Below are 17,616 nucleotides of genomic sequence, written 5' to 3' on the forward strand. Positions count from 1 at the left end.
TGTGGGCCAGAATCTATTTAGGAGATCCTTGGGGACTTTAAGCTCTTAAAAGCAAACTGGTGGAGCCAGTTTCTGATGATTCTCCATTGGTGATCTGATTTCCAGTAGGGAAATCTGCTAAAAATCCTCCCTGGAGGAAGCCTCTCGAAAGAATGCCTCCCCAAATCACAACACAGGAACCGTTGGTCTGGTCACCTGGTGCAGCCACAGCCCATCCTTCGCCAGGGACTCGAGGATATGCGCCGGGTCCAATGCTCAGGTACCCATCACATGAACACCTGGGGAGCGGAGTCTTTCTCCTCCAGAAGGATGTGGGGGGAGCAGCAAGCATGAAACGACTAGTTACAGGATGGAAAGATAGATCATTGCTTCTAAGCCACAATTTGTCAATCCAGAAAGGTGCTGAAGACCATAATTTTCTAGTTGATGCTTTATAAGCAAGGTCAGAAGGAACAAGCTCTTCTACAGAAAAATCTGGAGGCCTCGGCAAGTTTAGAAGCCAGTGCAACTCTGTCCCCACCTTCAGAGATGAAGGCAGTTAAGGAAGGAATTAATGGTCCTGAGACAGAATGCCCCTCCAGTCCTTTCTCAGAAGTGGAATTCGTTCGCCTAAAGCTTACAGGCCCCAAAAACAAAGAGGACAGCGCAGGAAGCAACAGAGCCTGTGCCATGGGCTCCAGAAAGAGCCTCCCATACATCATTTCCATAAATTAAAATCCAGTTCGAAGGGCTGCAATGGGTCTGCAACACTGCCTCACTAGTGCGGGAGACGTGCAGCCACTGCCAAGCTGTGAGCTGCAGCCAACGGACGCATAATTAATGTGATTAGAAGCACACAGAGCAAGCATGTTCTGCTGCCTGAAAAGCCCAGTAGTATAATTACTGTTTTCTATATTAGCTCACTGTCTGTACAAATTTCAAAGCCTGGTTGGTTTTAGACTGCTGTGTAAACGTCAATAAAATCCCCAAAGTGCCAGATCATCAGCATTCTTGGGCACAAAACATAATTTTTTTTCTTTTAAAGATGCATTTCAGGGCTGCAAACATCAGGAATAGAGATCTCTACGCCTCAGTCTAATCTTAGAGTTTGTAATAAGTTAACATCTCCCCCAAGTGAACATTTATTATGAAGGCTAATTAATTGCTTTCCAGTAAGTAGAAGAACCCTTTGAGTTCAAAGAAAGTAGGATTCACAGAGATCTAAATATACTATTTATTGAAACAAAGCAACAGAAACAGAGGGTTCCCCCTCCCCCTTCTTTAAAATTCTCTCCTTATTTAAACACAGCTTCAACCAAAACTGAAGTGAAACATACAAATGCAAGAAATATATACAGGTAGGAAACGTGTACAATCATCAATTCAAAACGTGATGTTAATTGAAGTGAAAACTCAAGCAATGCTTTGTAGTTGCCTAGATTTCCCAAGGGGACAGTGAGTCAATGCTTATCAGCCTTCCTCAGAAGAGACAATTTTGATTAATATCAGACCCATCTGACTCAGTCTATTAAACCCTGAAGGAAGGATATTCTTCAGATAGAAGAGATACGTCTTTGATTAATAATTCTACCGCCTTGCCATTCCAGGCATTACCAGCGCCGTGGCACCTCTAGGAGGAGGAAGCCTTTGAATTCTAGGAGTAAACACTTGTGAGAACACGCGGGTCTTTCTCAGATTGCTCAGCAGCACTGCTTTTTCCAATTCCTTCCCCAGAAAGTTCCAGATGTATCACCAATTGGAGAAACGAAACCTCGGGTATACCATTTATCTGGCTGTCTGCAGATTTAGGGCTAATTACTTTGAACAGGACTCTAGCCTAAAGATAATGACATCTTAATAAAATCAACAAATGCCCGGAGCTAATGGCAGTGACAACTGGCATGACGCCGTCGAGACTGGCCCTCGGGTCTGACATTTAAGGGTCACAAGATCTGCGCACATGCCTCTTTACCTACCAAGGGGTTCCAGGGCTCACTCGACAAAGAAAATTGCTCAGTCCACCATAAAGGGCAGCTCTGCCCTGTGCAGCTAAAGCTTAATTGTCACACGGGGTGGGAAGAGATCAGCTCCACGTAAGCTCTGGGGTCATTCTGGGCACTGTCAAACTTCCGCCCAATTGGCAGCACCCTCTTCACATCTGCCGAACGGCAGCGTTCTTCCTGATGCTCAGGATGAGCCTCTTGCCATACTCTCTGTAGTCCACAGGCTTCACGTCTACCACAGAGGCCTTGATGCGAGACTCGTCCTGGGAAAGAGAAGAGCAGTTGGGAGGGTCTGTCCCCCCTCCCCCCCATTCCCCAATTCGGAATTCTTAAGGTAGCTGTTCCACTGAGGAATGACCTTGGGCAAAGGTCACACCAGGCCTAAGGAGAAGCTCTCCACTGACACTACTCGTGCCTCCACACCATTTCCCTTTCTCAACTCTGTAAGCCGCTCCAATCAATGGGCAAAAGATCATCTTGTCTAAGTTCGGAGAACCACAGACTTTCCCTGGAAGGCACGTTAGAGTTCGAGTCCAATGCCTTCATTTTACAGATAAGGACCAGGCGTGCAGTGACTTGCTCAAGGTCACCCAGCCGTCAGACAAGGTCTCTGGCAGACCTAAAATTCTAGCAAACACGTGACCTCCCTTCCTCCCAAAATTTTCTCATTTTGATAAGCAAAATAATTTTCCTGTGCCTGCTCTCCTCTTTCCCAGATGAATTTACTTACGTTGTAAGTCTCTAGTTTGACTCTAATCTTGAATGTGTAGGAACGAAAGTTGGCATTCTGGAAGACTTCCTCGAACGCCTGCTCATTCTGTAAAAGCAAACACACAGACTGAGATACTGGCAGGATCACATCATCTAAACACAATTCACATGTTCAAAATCAGCTTAATTTCTGAAGTATCTTTCTTTTGACAAGACTTTCACTCCCAGGCTGATAGAAATGAGTTGTCAAAACTAATTAATCTACAGGTAAAATCCCATTATGACAAATTCCATACAAGACAAAGTATTTTGGTTTTAAATTTTATTGAAATCAACACTTCTAGTAGTCACATTCTAAGACTGGGAGAGCTAGAGAGTAATCGATTCATCCATGACTTAGAGTACCTCCAACAGACACTCTCTCCATCCTAAGTTTTCTTGACACTGCTCTCTCCTGGCTCTCCCCTACCTGTCTGAATGACTCTCAGTCTCCTTCTCGGGATTCTCCTCCATGCCACGCCCACTAAGCATGCCGTCCACCCACGCTCTGTCCTCTACACTAACTTGGGGACCTCGTCAGCTGCCATTGGTTCAATGATCATCTATCTGTACCCAGACGATCACCAAATCTATACATCCAGCCCTAACCTCTCCCCCAGGCTCTAGTACCGAGTCACCAACTGACCTTTGTCCACGTCAGAATGGGGCTCTATCTCCCAGGCACCTGAACCCAACCTATGGCAAACAGAGCCCGTTCTATTATTCTCCTTCCCTTCAAACGTTCCTCTCCTCCCAGCTTCCCTATTCCTGTTGAGAGCACTATCACCTCCTCAGTCACTACGCTCAGAACTCGGTATCATCCCTGACTCTTCCCCGGCACTCGCCCCATAGAGCCAACCTGTTGTCAAACCCTTCTACCTTCACGCCACCTCTCAAAGTCGCCACACTAGGAGTGCGGGGCCTCGTCGCTTCTTGCCTAAACTACTGCACTACTTTTGGTTGCCCAACAGATGGGCACCTACTCAGCTTCCAATTTTTTGCCACCACAAAATGAGCTGCTATAAACATTTCTGGTACATCTTTGGTTTGCTTTGCTTAGTATTCTACCCTTCTCTCATTCTCCTTTTTCCTTTTCCCCCTCCATTTCCCTGTTCAGCGAAATGTATTTCTGTAACCAACTGTGTATGTATATGCCCCTCCTTTGACCAGTTCAGATGAGAATGAGGTCAAATGTCGGTCAACCCCCAGACCCCTTCCACCTTGTTTGTTTTGACGTAATTTTTCCTAACTTTCCTCTCCTTTTACCACATAATACATTCCTCATCTCCTTCATTTCCCATCTTCTTTTAAGATCACTAAGATCTAACAGAAAGCATGTAGCCCCTCAATCTCACTGGACACCTCTACGACCCCCACGATGAAAGGGTCCAGAGGGAACATGTGTATCGTCTCCCCGTATGAAAAAACCATTTATCCTTGTTTAGTCCTGTAGGATTGTTTGTTCACAATTACCCTTCTGGGTTTCTCTCAACTTCTATGTCTGCACCTCCAAGTTTCTGTGCAGCTCCGGTCTGTTCCTACGGTGCGCTGTTACATTAGAAGCATTTTGGATGCTCGCTTCATGTCTTTCAGGAATTCTAGTTGAGTTTGTGCCCAAGCCTTTTCTCAGAGGCTTTGCCTGTAGATGTTTCAGAGCAGTTTTCTTTTGGTTTGAGTCTGGAGTGCATTTGTCACCATAATCTTTTTATGGTGAGATTTTTTTGTTGGCTCATTCTTCTGGCTTTCTTCCTGATTTCTGACTTTATGTATGTTAGGGACAGGCTCTGAACTTCTAGAAGGGAATGTCGGGGCTGGTCCTGCTGCTACTTTCTTGGGACACTTATTGCTGTGTTATTCCAAGATCCAAAGGACAGTTCAGGCTGGAAAACTGCAAGATTTCAGCGCTCCCAAAGTAGTCTGAATCAGGAAAAAAGTCTGATGGCTGCCTCTCTGCTCTGAGCTCTGCAAGGGGGTCACTGAACAAGGTTTCTTTTGTTATATCTTTCCAGGCAGCATGTATAATTCTGACATACAAATGGGGACACTTTGTTGGAAGAAAGCATTTAAGATGGAATTTTGTTCTACCAAGTTAAAAAAAAATAGTGGCAATAAACAGTAAGTAAAGTAGAATCTTGTACTCTACACTTCCCAGTCAATTATGTGATGGAAAAGATGTGGTCTAACACGGAACATCACTTGTCAAAGTCTGCTTATTCCCTTTAATTCCCTCAGAAGAGAATTATTATCGCACAGGTACATTTTCGTAAAAGTTCTATATAAGATGTAAAGTGGGCACACGTGTTGGTAGTTATTAATGTCTTAACCCTTTAACATTTTTTAGTTGTTGTTGTTTGTTCATTTTCAAGAGGACCAATGATATCACAAGGTGATATCCTGACTCATCGTGAATTAGAGGCAGAGCTGCACAAAATCATCAGCCTCACTCTCTCTTCCAGAGTCAGTGAAGTCCAGTGACAAAACAAAAGTCAGGACAACTGGTGATGGCCTGGGATGCAGTGGATGACCAGGTGTCTTCGATGTCTGACCAAGTTCTAAGTGTTCCACAACAACTACTTCAGCCTCCTTCATGGTCCTTGGAACTCATTCTGCCCGGGGAAGTCTTCACATGCTCGGGATAGATACCCACCTAATTCACCAACGGGTCTAAAACCCATCAGTTACCCTCAATCTGGTTTAGCTGGTCAGCCAAGATGGTTTACCAGGGTGTAGCCACTGGCATGCTATAGCTTCTTGGAGTCACAAGTGGGAGTTGGGTGAATTATGTGAACCTTAAAGGTGGATGAGCAGCCCTGAAAGGGGCTCAGCAAACCCTCACACTAGAGATGCTAGTCCTCCTTGAACACCCCCTACACCCCTTTTTTAGTAGTAATAAGTTCTGAGAGTTTTTTCCAATCCTTTATCTTCCCCTTCACTATATATCTTGAGAATCAATCCCTAAATGCCCTCAAAATTGGTTCACCTCCAGCACACACCTTCTCCCTATATATTTGGTCCAGTCCACTTGCTTTTCTCATCCTTGTCCTTTTTAGTTCTATTTCTACTTGTATGAGTACAATAAGCACCGTGACAATGGAATCCAGTAGTGGTGGCTCAATTAACCTTGATTCTGAAAAGTTTACTACAAAAAAAAAAAATCCCTGCAGATCTTTTCCCATCTTTTATCTATTTATTATCTTTCTTCCAGTTTCATCCTTAAATGCCCTTGGGATGACTTTCTTGAGTCTCTTAACAATCTTTCTTTAAGCTGGTTTTCCCTTCCGCTCTTTTTTTTTTTTTACTTCATAAAGTAATGCTACTTATATTCTTCTACTCTCCTACTCTACAAAATTTTGCAAACAAATTTATATTTTTAAACCAGTGTTGATCTAGGCTGCTGTCTCTATTTGGCATGTGTTTGCTGACAGGTGGTTTTTAGGCTCTTTTAGGCACTTTTTAATGAAATTGTTACAATCAGTATGAACATACTTTTCTACAAACATTTCCCTCTTTTCATCATCAGTAAACTGTTTAAATGGGTCAGGATGGGGTGCTTACTACATACCTTTATCTTTCCCTCATTCTTATTCTTCTAGTTTTGAGTTAATATTGATCCTTACACTAACCAATCAGTGGTCTAACTACAAAGACAGCTGGTTTAGGAATGATGCCCACATCGGTAGCAAATCAATTCCTGTATGTTAAAATATAGTCAGTTTCTTTTTTTTAATATTTCATGCCCACCACATCCAGTGCCTTTCAATTCTTTTTTCAAAGAAAGTATTCCCAATGTATGGCTGTGAGGCTTCGGTGAAGGCTACAATACTTTGTTTTTTATCATTCCTTCTTCTTCAATTTTATATATTCTAATATATTTTCTGCTATCCTCACTTACGCCCACCTTTGAATTAAAGTCATCAAGTGTCAAAATAAATGTTGGTGTAATTTAGAGGGATTTATTGAACTCTTCATAGAATTTCTCTACCTCTTCATCTTCTGAAATATGTACCAGTGCAAAAACACCAATTATTTTCATGATAATCCTCTCACAAAAACTTACCACTAGCACTACTCTAGTTTAAGGCATTTATAGCCTCTTTCTTGGACTAATGTAATAATAGCCTCCAATATATCATCCCTGCAAGCTGCTAAACTGACATTTCTAAAGCACAGGTCTGCTCATGTTACTCAATAAGCTTCTATAGCTCCCCACTGCCTCTAGGACAAAATGTAAGCTTCTACTTGGCATCTTCACAAATCGCCTCCAACCTAACTTTCCAAACTGATTTACATTACTCTCCCTCACATATTCCACAGCCCAACTCATGGACCACATTTTTTTTTCCTATCTCTGAGCTAACTTGTGCCTGGAATACCTTCCCTCACCTCTACCCCTTGGACTCCCTTAACTAACTGAGAGCTCCAGCTCACATGCCACCTGTGAATTCCCTGGGTTGTCACTGCTTATCCTCTGGAAATTCCTTTGTACGGATGCTGCCCTGTCTGTGCATATGCTGCTCTTCCCAGAAGAATGGAGGCTCCCTGAAGGAAGGGATGTTGTGCTTCTGTCCCTGCATTCTCAGTGCTAAGCACGGTGGCTAGGATGCGTTGGCTGTTTAATAAATGCTTCCGGAATTGAATATGCTTCTTGTACCATTGAATGCACAATAAAACCAACTCTGCCGACTCCTCATGGCTTTTCAAAGAAGAACATGTGAGTTATCCTTTGTATCACTTTGTATAACCTCCTTTAATCATCTGGTTTTCTTTACAGTAAGAAGGTCAAGCCTGAAATGATCCTGTTCCTCCAACATTACGTACCGTCCACTTGATGATCCTGGACAAGGACCTCAGATTCAGAGTGTTTATACTGATTTTCCTGCCCCCCTCCCCCCAAGAGCAGAAGGGGCGCTGCACAGGGCTGAGGGCCATGCTGAATTTTCATTGTTTCGCAGGACGCCATGGCAAAAGAATTCCTCTTAAGGTGAGTGGCCTGCCCACCTCTAAGCAAGCAGAAACACACCCATCACTAGTGCCTTTTCAACATCGTAGAACCTGCCAGAACTTGGACAACCTTCAAGAGTCTAGGGTCCCCTTCCATCACGGGAAGAAATAACAGCTGCAGCTGGGCATACAAATACAGAAACAAAACAGCCCCTGTCTGCAAGGAGCTTACCTTCACCAATTAACATGTATATAAGAATCAGGAAGCCCTAAGTTCAAATTTGGCACCAGATACTTAACTAGCTGGGCAAGTCACTTAGCTTCACGCTGCCTCAGTTACTCATCTATAAAAGTGGGATAATAATAGCACTTACGTTCCAGTGGCCATTGTGAGGAAAAGGAAGGAAACAAGAATTTATCAAGTCCCTGCTCTGTGCCAGGCGCTGGGCTAAGCGCTTTACATGTATCATCTCATTTGGTCCTCAAAACAACCGCCGGAAAGTAGGTGCTATTATTATCCCAATTTTACAGAAGAGGAGACCAAGGCTGACAGAGGCTAAATGACTTGCCCAGGATCACAGAGATAGTTAAGTATCTGGGGCCAGATTTGAGCTCAGGTCTTCATGACTCCAGGTCCAGTATTCTTTCCACTAAGCAACCTAAAACAAGCTATTTGAAACATGCCCTGCAAACCTTAAAGTGCTATAGAAATGGCTATTATGAAGGCAGACTTGGAGGAAGGAAGAGTACTAGCAATTGGAGAGACTGGCAATGGCTTCATGTAGGTGGAACCTGAGTCTCGAAATAAGACAGAGGTTCTATGAGGCAGGTGAGAAGGAGGCACATTTCAGGCAGGTAATGATCAGCTTGTGCACGCGCAAAGGAGGGAGACAGCACGTTGAGCTCAGGGAACAGAGACGAAGAAAAGAAGTGACAAGGAAGGAAGACTGGCAAGGAAGGCAGAAGCCAGGCTGGGAGGGGCTTTAAATGCTATCCTGAAGACTGTTCTTTATCATAAAGGCAATGGGGAGCGAGTGAAGAAACTCAAATCTTCGGAATATTAATTTAGCAGCTACAGGGAAGATGGAGATATGGGAAGCTCAAAGACCAATAAGAAGTAATTTCTATAGCTTGGGTATGAGGCTGTGAGTGGAGAGAAGAGGCAGGTGAAAAAAATCGACAAGACTTGGCAGATAACCGCTCACATTTAGGTAGCACTTTGAGGCTTACAAGGCACTTTCCCACACATTCTCTCATTTGAACTATACAATAATCCTACCTGAGGCAGGGTCCCACATCTCTTAAGTGTCTGAGCCAAGATTCCAAGTCAGACCTTGGATCGCTGGAGAGAAAGGACCAAATGTGATTCTGAGGCTGCCAACCTGAGTGATCAGAAAGATGGTGGTAGCTTCCACAGGTATAGGTCAAGTATGAAGGAATCATTCTTTGACTTGGCACTCTGCACCGGATTTCCTCTAATGGCGGCAAACACCTCTGGTGACAAACTTCTCCCAGTTAATGCCTCATCTGATGTTAATTATTGGGAAGGGGTGGGGGTAGGGCAGGAGAGCACTCACTGGACAAGGTTCTCTGTGTTACACCTTTCAAGAAATCTTGTACCTAACATATACGTGGGGGACACCTTGTTGGAAGAAAACCTTTAAGACGGAATTCTGTCATACTAAGTAAAACACTATTGTCAACAAACACCACACACACTGCAGAATCTTAGAGAGGGTTGGGAGAGAAGGGAAAATAAATTCTGAATTCTCTTTCGGAGATGTTGACTTTGACACCTACAGGCTCTCCAGGTGGTTGGTACCCAGCAGGCAGCTGCTAATGGGGGATGAGAGCTCATGAGATTTGAAGCAGATTTATAAATGAGGAGATATCTGCTTAGGAATGATAACTGAACTCATGGGAGCTGATGAGGTCACCAAGAGAAAAGAGAAATGGAGAAGACCAGCACACAGCTTTTGGAGCACTCCTACAGTATGGGAGCAAGAGATGAGCAGTGACCTAGGAAAAGGAAGCTGAGAAGGGCAGATTAAATAAGCAGAAGATAATCAGTAGAAAAAGGATCAGAAAGGACAGCGTCTATACCTCGGAGGAGAGAATGAGCAAGTGTCAAAAGCTGCAGTAAACTCAAGAAGGATAAACCTGAGAAAAGATTATTAGATTTCATCCTTAAAAGATCACTGGTGATCTTGGAAGAAACAGTTTCAATTAAGTCTCCCCATCCTTAGAACAAATTTCACTAGACCCTATGATCCCCTCCAGCTACTGTCCTCTATCTCTCCTACCTTCCTCAGCCAAACTCCACAAAAAAGTTTCTGACTCTTCCTTTCCACATTCACTCCTCACCTGATACAAAATGGCTCCAGACCTTATCACTAGATTGAAACAGCTCTCACAAAAGTTACCAATGATTTCTTAATCACCAAATCCAATGGTCTTTTCTTGGGGTAAGTGATTCTCACCCCTTTCACTGCATTTGACACCATCTAGAGTTCATACTGCCCTTGTGGCCCCACCCCGCCCCACCCCACCCCACACGTGGATTTCTATAACACCACTCTTTGCTGGCTCATCACGACATCCCCCAACTGGGGTTTTACATGAGGTTCCATCCTGGGCCTTCTCTTTTCCTTTTCATTTCTCTCTCAGTAACCTTGTTATTTCTATGCAGATGATTCATAGATCTCTATATCCATTCCTAGTCGCTCTCGAGACTTGGTTGTCTATTATAGACATTTCAAACTCAACATGCTTAAACTCATTATTTCTCTTCTTAAATCCATCCCTCTTCCCAACTTCCCTATTTCTATCAAAGTTCTTACCATCCCTCCACTGTTTCAGGTTTGTAATCTTGGCATCGACCCTCACCCCTGCCATATCCAAACAGGTCCCAAAAATGACCATTGCAGGTGTCACTATCTTTCTTATATCTGCCTTCCTGTCTCCATTCTCCCAGCTACCATCTTAGTTCAGGACCTCGCCATCTCTCACCTTCTAACTGGTTTCTCTACCTTAAGTTTCTCCCTACTCCAGTCTATCTTCCATACAACTGCCAAAGTAATTTTTCTTAAAGCAGATCCGACCATGTGACTTCCCTATTCAATCGAGTCTAGTAGCTTCCAGTCGCCTCTAGGATAAAATATAAATTCTTCTGTTTAGCTTTTAAAGCCCTACGCAACCTAGACCCAAATTATCTTTCTCACCTCATTGAGAAGAGGAAGGGAAAGAAACAAGCATTTATTAAGTGCCTACTTCATGCCAAGTGCTGTGCTAAGTGCTTTACAAATGTCATCTTGTTTGATCCTCACAACAACCCTGAGATATAGGTGTTTTATAATCACCATTTTACATATGAGGAAACTGAGGCAGCCAGAGGGGAAGTGACTTGCCCTAGGTTGTTACAGGCCATATCTGAGCTCAGGTCTTCCTAACCCCAGGTCCCTAGTTCTATCCACTGCACCACCTAGCTTAAACATTACTCTCCATTTTGTACCCTTTGATCCAGCCCAAATGATCTCTATTCCTCAGCCTTCCACCTCCCACGGTTTGCACTGGCCATCTCTATACCTAGAACACCCTCCCTCCTTGCCTCTACCCCAAAGAGTTCCTCTTCCTTTAAAATGCGGCTCAGACACTAATTTCTGCATGAAGCTTCTCCTGATCTACCCCAACTGCTAATGCCTTCCCTCCAAACGACCTCATATTGAACTGCTTTGTATATATTTGCTATTTACTTTATATTTATGCAACATACATATTTTATGTGTACTTGCCTGTTTTCTCCATTAGAATGTAAACTCATTGTGAGTAGGGATCGTTCCAATCCCGGTACCCAGCACAGGGCCTGTTATGTCGCTGGTGCCTTGCCTCAATACTTGGTGAGTGATTATGTGGTAGGATCAGAAGCCAGAGCATGAGAAATTGACAAGTGAGAAAATGGAAGCATTGAGAGGAGATAACAAAGAGTTTGTCTATGAAGGGGAAGAGAGATACATGATGCTAGCTTGAGGAAGCATAATCAAGTGAAGGGGTTTTTTAAAATACGTACTGATCTTTTGTTTTCCTATTATCTACATTTCCCAATATATCTCCCTTTGAAAACACCATTCCTCATAACAAAAATAATTTTAAACAAAATCCAGCCCAGCAAAACTATCCAAACGCCTCCCCCCGCAAAAGCCCACCATTATTCACAGCCACATTCAATTTCCCCAGTCTAAAAAGGAAGAAGGGTGTGTCTGTAAGTGAAGGTTTAAGGATGTAAGAGTCCTGGGTAGATCTGTGGGCAACAAAAAGAAGCCGGGAGATTGGGACTGACTGAAAATTAGAGAAATGTGGAATTAAGGGGTCAAGTTCCTGAGGAAGGAGGAAGAGAGGCTCGAATATACAAGTAGAAAGGCTGGCCTTGGCAAGGAGAAAAGCCATTTCTCTGTGACATACTGAAACCAAGCAGGAAAAAACAAGAGATGATAGAGAGAGGGTCTGAAGTTTAAAACAGAGGAAGGAGAGATCATGACAAATAGACTTAAATCTCTCTGTAGAGAAGGAGGCAAGGTCAATTGAAAGGAAGAAGGCAGTAAAGGAGACTGGAAGAGAGAAGAGGTTTGGAAGAGCTACAGTAGTTAATTAAGGAAGGAAAAAAAGGATTGCCACAAAGCACTGAGGTCCCAACTGGAATAAGATAAACTTATATGGAACTCAGTCAGCAAAGTTGTGACTTCCTCCCACAGCCCATGAGGAAAGGCAGAGAAGGCAGATGGCAGGAAGAAACCAGGGCCCAGGTTTAAGAAGGTCTGAGTGGCAGGACACATAGGCAAAAGATTCAAGAAACAACCTGACTGACTACATGATGGAAGGAGAGAGCAGAAGAGTAAGAAGAATTTGGTGGCTGGAGGCCACAGTAAGGACACAAAACAGGGTTAGGAAGAGTAGGTCACGAAGAGAAAGGAGCTTGTGACCTGAGAAAGGCATGTCAGAATCTTGGAAATATGTGACCTTCTGGGAGGGGAAGGGAGAGGGATATACTGGGATATGTAGGTGATATAAAAACAAAGACACGTTCAATAATAAAAAGGAAGGATAGGTTAAAAAAAGATAACTAGAAATATGTGGCAGTGCTGTAAGAATGATGTGCGGAATGCCAACATTCAAAATGAGCTGAGACTGATGAGGAAGCTAAGGAAAACAAAGAGATTTTAAGCAGCTTGGAAGAAAAGAGGAAGACAGATCAAAGGCAAAGCAGGCTGCTTAGGGTGACTAGAACAAGGATGAAAGAAAATCAGTAAAAGGCCCAGCTTTTCAACTCTTAATTTGCTTCTGTTTTCCTTGCTAAGGACAATGAATATTCTTTGAACTCTTTCCATCTCCACTGGTGCAGTCATTGGGTGCATTGTTCTCAGCCTCAGCTTACTTCACTCTGCATCAGTTCCAGAAATCTTCACATTCTTTTCCATGTTCACATTTATTGTCTTTCAGAATAGTAATATTCAATTACATTCACACACCAGACCTTTTTAGACACAGTTTCCCAATCAATGGACACCCACTTTGTTTACAATTCTTTGCCAACACAGAAACTGCTGCTATAATCTTCTAGTGTTTATGAAGTCTTTCTTTTTTATCAATGACCTTCTTGGGGTATATGTCTAACAGTGGATATGGACCTTTTTGTCACTTTCTTCTTATAATCCTAAATTGCTTTCCAGAATGGCTGGACCAATTTGCACCAACAGAGCATTACTGTGTCTATCTTTCCACAATCCCTCTACCACCAACGATTTCCATCTTATCATCTTTGCCAATTTGTTGGGTTTAAGTAAAACCTTAGAGCTGTTTTACTTTGCATTTCTATTATTAATTCTTTAGGTGTATTATTTCATATACTAGTTTGAATTATTTTCTGAACACTTCTTTTTAAAATCTAAACTGGTTGATGAGTTCTCTGTAAATCCACATCATCTTTTTTTTTTTTTTTTTTAACAATTCCCCTTTTCAGCTCTTCATTCCAACTGTTTCTTTGTGTCTTCAGAATTTCAGTATTGAGATCTTCCAATTCATCCTGGATAACTTCCTTTGTAGAATTTTAGGCCACGAGAGCCTGCCTATCCTTTCTTAAAACATTTTAAAATCTGCTCTTGTAAAATCTAGGGAACGTGTCAGACCATGCCCAGTTTTCCTCTCCTCCATTACAAAAAAAAAATGGAAATGGTTCCTTTCCCCTAAGGTTCCTATATCTTTACCCCAGCAACTAGTTTCTCCTTGCTGAGACTTTAACTCAGAAAAGAAGCTGCCCTTACTGGTAAGACCATCTGCTCCACCACATGAAAAAATTCTCCAAATCACTAATAAAATAACAGTAATGCAAATCAAAACAACTCTGTGGTTTCACCTCACATCCTGCAAATTAGCAAAAATGACCAAAAATGACAAGAGTCAATGCTGGAGGAGTTGTGGGAAGACAAGCACACTAATACACTGCTGGGGAAGCTGGGGAATAGCATGACAATTTTGGAAAACAATTTGGAATAACGCAAATGAAGTGACTAACCACACCCTTTGAACCAGATTTATGCCTCAAGGAAGCCATCGATAAGAAAACAGTTCTCATATACTTCAAAACAGCAGCACTTTTTATGATAGCTAAGCATTGGAAACAAAGGTAGATGCTCACCGATAGGGGAATGGTGTACCAAATTATGGTTCATGAACATAATGGAATATGACTGTGCTGTAAGAAATGATAAGCGTGATGAATAAAGAGAAACACAGTAAAATCTATATGAACTAATGCAGAGTGAAGGAAGCAGATACAAGAAAACGATATACACAATGACTACAACTATGTAAATGGAAAGAACTATACATCCAAAAATCAAAAGTAAATGCAGCAAGATTATGAAGATCAAGTGGGACAACTGAAGAGATAGGTGAAGACACCCCCAACCTGCGCTTTTGTCATACCTTTACATTAACAGGTATAACACACGGCATATAGGTTTTCTGACTTTTTCTATGTATCAATCAGTTGTGCTGACTTTTCCCCCCCTCTCCAAAAAATATTGTCATATGGAGTGGGCTCTGGGGGAGAGGGAGGGATAGATGGGATATTATGGTGATGTAAGAAAATATCAATAAACACTTATAAAAAAGAACATGCACGGTTTCATATTTGTATTCCAAATTTGCATCATCCAACACTGCCCAGGCACAGAGGCTAGGCGCTTAAGAAAAACGCTTTTTGGTTAAACAGTTAAGGCCAGTCAAGAAACAAGTAGCTACTTTTCTTTGGGCAGGAGAAACCATGACCATAAATGTCCAGATAACGGAAATTCTCCATCACTACTGCCATGCCAGGCTGTGGTCTATTTCTTCTTTCTGTGAAGGTAGCCAGGAATACACTCTGATGACAATACATGTTCTATTTCCGCCTCCACAATGCTTTCTCCCTTTCTGGTTCCAGGATTTCCTCACACAAGTTCACCTTCTTAATCTAAAATGCTGCCCTGCTCCATCCTCCCACACTCTACTCTTTCATATATCCCATTTCATCTGAGTAAAGTACATCCTTTTCAGAGCCTAATTCTAGCCCTGAGCTTCACCTCAAGTCTGTGTCAGATGAAGTCAAATTTGCCTTATCATATGAGGATCATTAAATTACTTTGCTCTTATTACCCCTGCTTTTTACATAGTTATCTGAGGTCACAGGCTCTACTGTTGGCTTTTTTTCCCTCATGAATTTCCGGATGTCTCAACTGCTATCCTTTCTACACTGTAGTTACTCTCTATGTATTTAGCGTTGCCGATCTATATAGACAGCTGTCTACCTCATTCATTTCATGATCAGAATCTTCTGATACTTTATTCACATTTCTTTCTTAGTTCCCTTCTTACAACGAGAGGAAGGTTTATATAAATAGATTTATAAATAGATTTGTTCTTTGTGCTTAATAAATAGATTTGTTCTGTAAAACTTGGACTCAATCAAAAGGCCACACCCAAGGACCTAGAAGACCACATGTGGCCTCAAGACCCAAGGTTCCCCACCCCTAGTATAAAGCACTGAAACTTTTAAAACAATACTGGGGAGTCGAAGGCATGGGAAGCACGAGGTGGCACCAAACAAGAATGGAATCCAAGAAATATGGGAGTTGGAAGAACTACAGCAAATCCAAACCAAGGCAGAAGTTGGTCTCTAGACCAGTCCTGTAGAGTACCACATTAGGTGCACTATTTGGTTTTGATTTTGGAACACACACACAAACACGCTCTCGCTCGCTCTCTCAGCTTGCCTAGTTGCTCATCGTTATTTGTAAAATTGGTTGTTGTCTGGAGGTTGTAACCAGCTAGACCGAAACGACGAGCAAGCACTAGAAGAAGTATAAAATCCCTCCACCTACTCAGTGGAAGTTAAATTTGAAACCTTAGGTAGGATCACTTAAAATACTAGCGCAGTCCAACCATTCCAAAGGTGGTTGGATCTCTCTGGCAAGAGCTATTTGTATATTAATCTCAGGGGAACAGGAGTATAAAAAAGGTTTGTGCCTGTTGGTCTATTCTTTAAAAGTTATTTTGTAGGGAAAAGCTATGAATATGTAAACTGAACATAGTCAAATGCGCAAAAATTAAATCATTTTCTATCTCCTTCCAAGATTAAGGTAAGTGTCGGGCTCACACTGCAAGCGTGTGATAGCTCCTGTGGGAAGGGGTTTCTACTCATCCTCATTCAGCAGCAGTGAAGGCAGTTAAATTTAATAATCGAATAAAAAATCCTGAAAGGCCTGCACTGAGTCTTACAATCTGTTATGAAAACAGAGGGCCAAGCAGAACAGACAATGAGGATAACACCACACTTTAAAGCACGTTTTAGCCGTTACTGGTAAACGGTTTCGACAGAATATTTTCAGAAAGCTAGCACACAATTTTAGAGATGCATGGGGGATGGGACAAAATGGACAGAACTGAAATGGAGGACAAGAAAGAGAAAGTGCCAAATAAACAGCAGATAAACTACGATCTCTAGAAAAGATCATGACCTACTTTAAGACTGTTTTAGGTGAAGAAAAAAAATTCATTTATCAATGCTCTTCTTGGTATGGTTTAAAGAATACCAAACTCTCTCTGATACTGTCTCCCAAGTTCAGCTGAGAGGGAATAATCATTAACAAACCTATACAGAAAGTGTATTACATTAGAATAAAATAGAACTTGGCAAATGGAACATCTCATCTAACTAAGGCCTAACTTCTGGTATATTCCACTTTAAGCATCAAATATACTTTGAAATCCAGATTTTCAATCAAAAACATATTAAAATTCAAGGGTGATTATTCACTATGTAAAAGAAATATTCATTTTACAAGATCTTAACAAAAGACCTGCTGCCTCACTTCTCTGCCCACTGAAGTCGTTTGACCCTCGAAGGCCTCCTCAAATGCCCTCCGCTCCAAACAGCAGCCTTTGCTCCTCTGATCAGTAACATTCCTTTCCCCTTTGGTCTTAACTTGGTTCACGACTCTTGGTTTTTGTTGTTGTTGTTGTTGTTTTTTGGGTTTTTTTGTTTGTTTGTTTGGTTTTTTGGTGCATTTTCCCTATTAAATTGCCATGGTCGATTTAATCTTCTATCTTTTATCTACCCCAAAGCGCAGTCCAGCGCAAATAATAGGAGCTTAACCAATGTTTGTTTAAATTGAATTTCCTTGAAAAAGCAAGTGCTATTTATGCACAGAAAAAGTCATTTGAGGATATCTTAAATAACCAGAAAAATATTTAATGCTCATGGCTGGGCTGTGCCAATATAATAAAAATTAAAACATCATCAAAGTTAATTAACAGATTTAATGCTGTACCAAAGGGATACTTTACATAGCTACATAAAATAATAGCAAAATTCATGTGGAGGAACAAAAGATCTAGACTATCAAAAGAA

At 42.0% G+C, this 17,616-nt stretch overlaps 1 protein-coding gene across 1 annotated transcript in view; it reads right to left on the reverse strand.

Moving 5' to 3' along the window:
* Nucleotides 1-1,195: 1,195 nt before the first annotated feature.
* Nucleotides 1,196-17,616, reverse strand: part of RPA1 (replication protein A1) — a 60,372-nt gene continuing 43,951 nt past the window's right edge. Inside the window, exons 16-17 of the mRNA XM_027861865.1 lie at nt 2,713-2,799; nt 1,196-2,245 (exon numbers count right to left, since the gene is read on the reverse strand). Of these exons, the coding sequence (XP_027717666.1) occupies nt 2,132-2,245; nt 2,713-2,799 (201 nt within the window). The 3' untranslated portion in view covers nt 1,196-2,131. The remainder of the gene's footprint in view (nt 2,246-2,712; nt 2,800-17,616) is intronic.

The sequence above is a fragment of the Vombatus ursinus genome, unplaced genomic scaffold, assembly GCF_900497805.2.
Source record: "Vombatus ursinus unplaced genomic scaffold, bare-nosed wombat genome assembly UNPS02014768.1, whole genome shotgun sequence".
NCBI lineage: Eukaryota > Metazoa > Chordata > Mammalia > Diprotodontia > Vombatidae > Vombatus > Vombatus ursinus.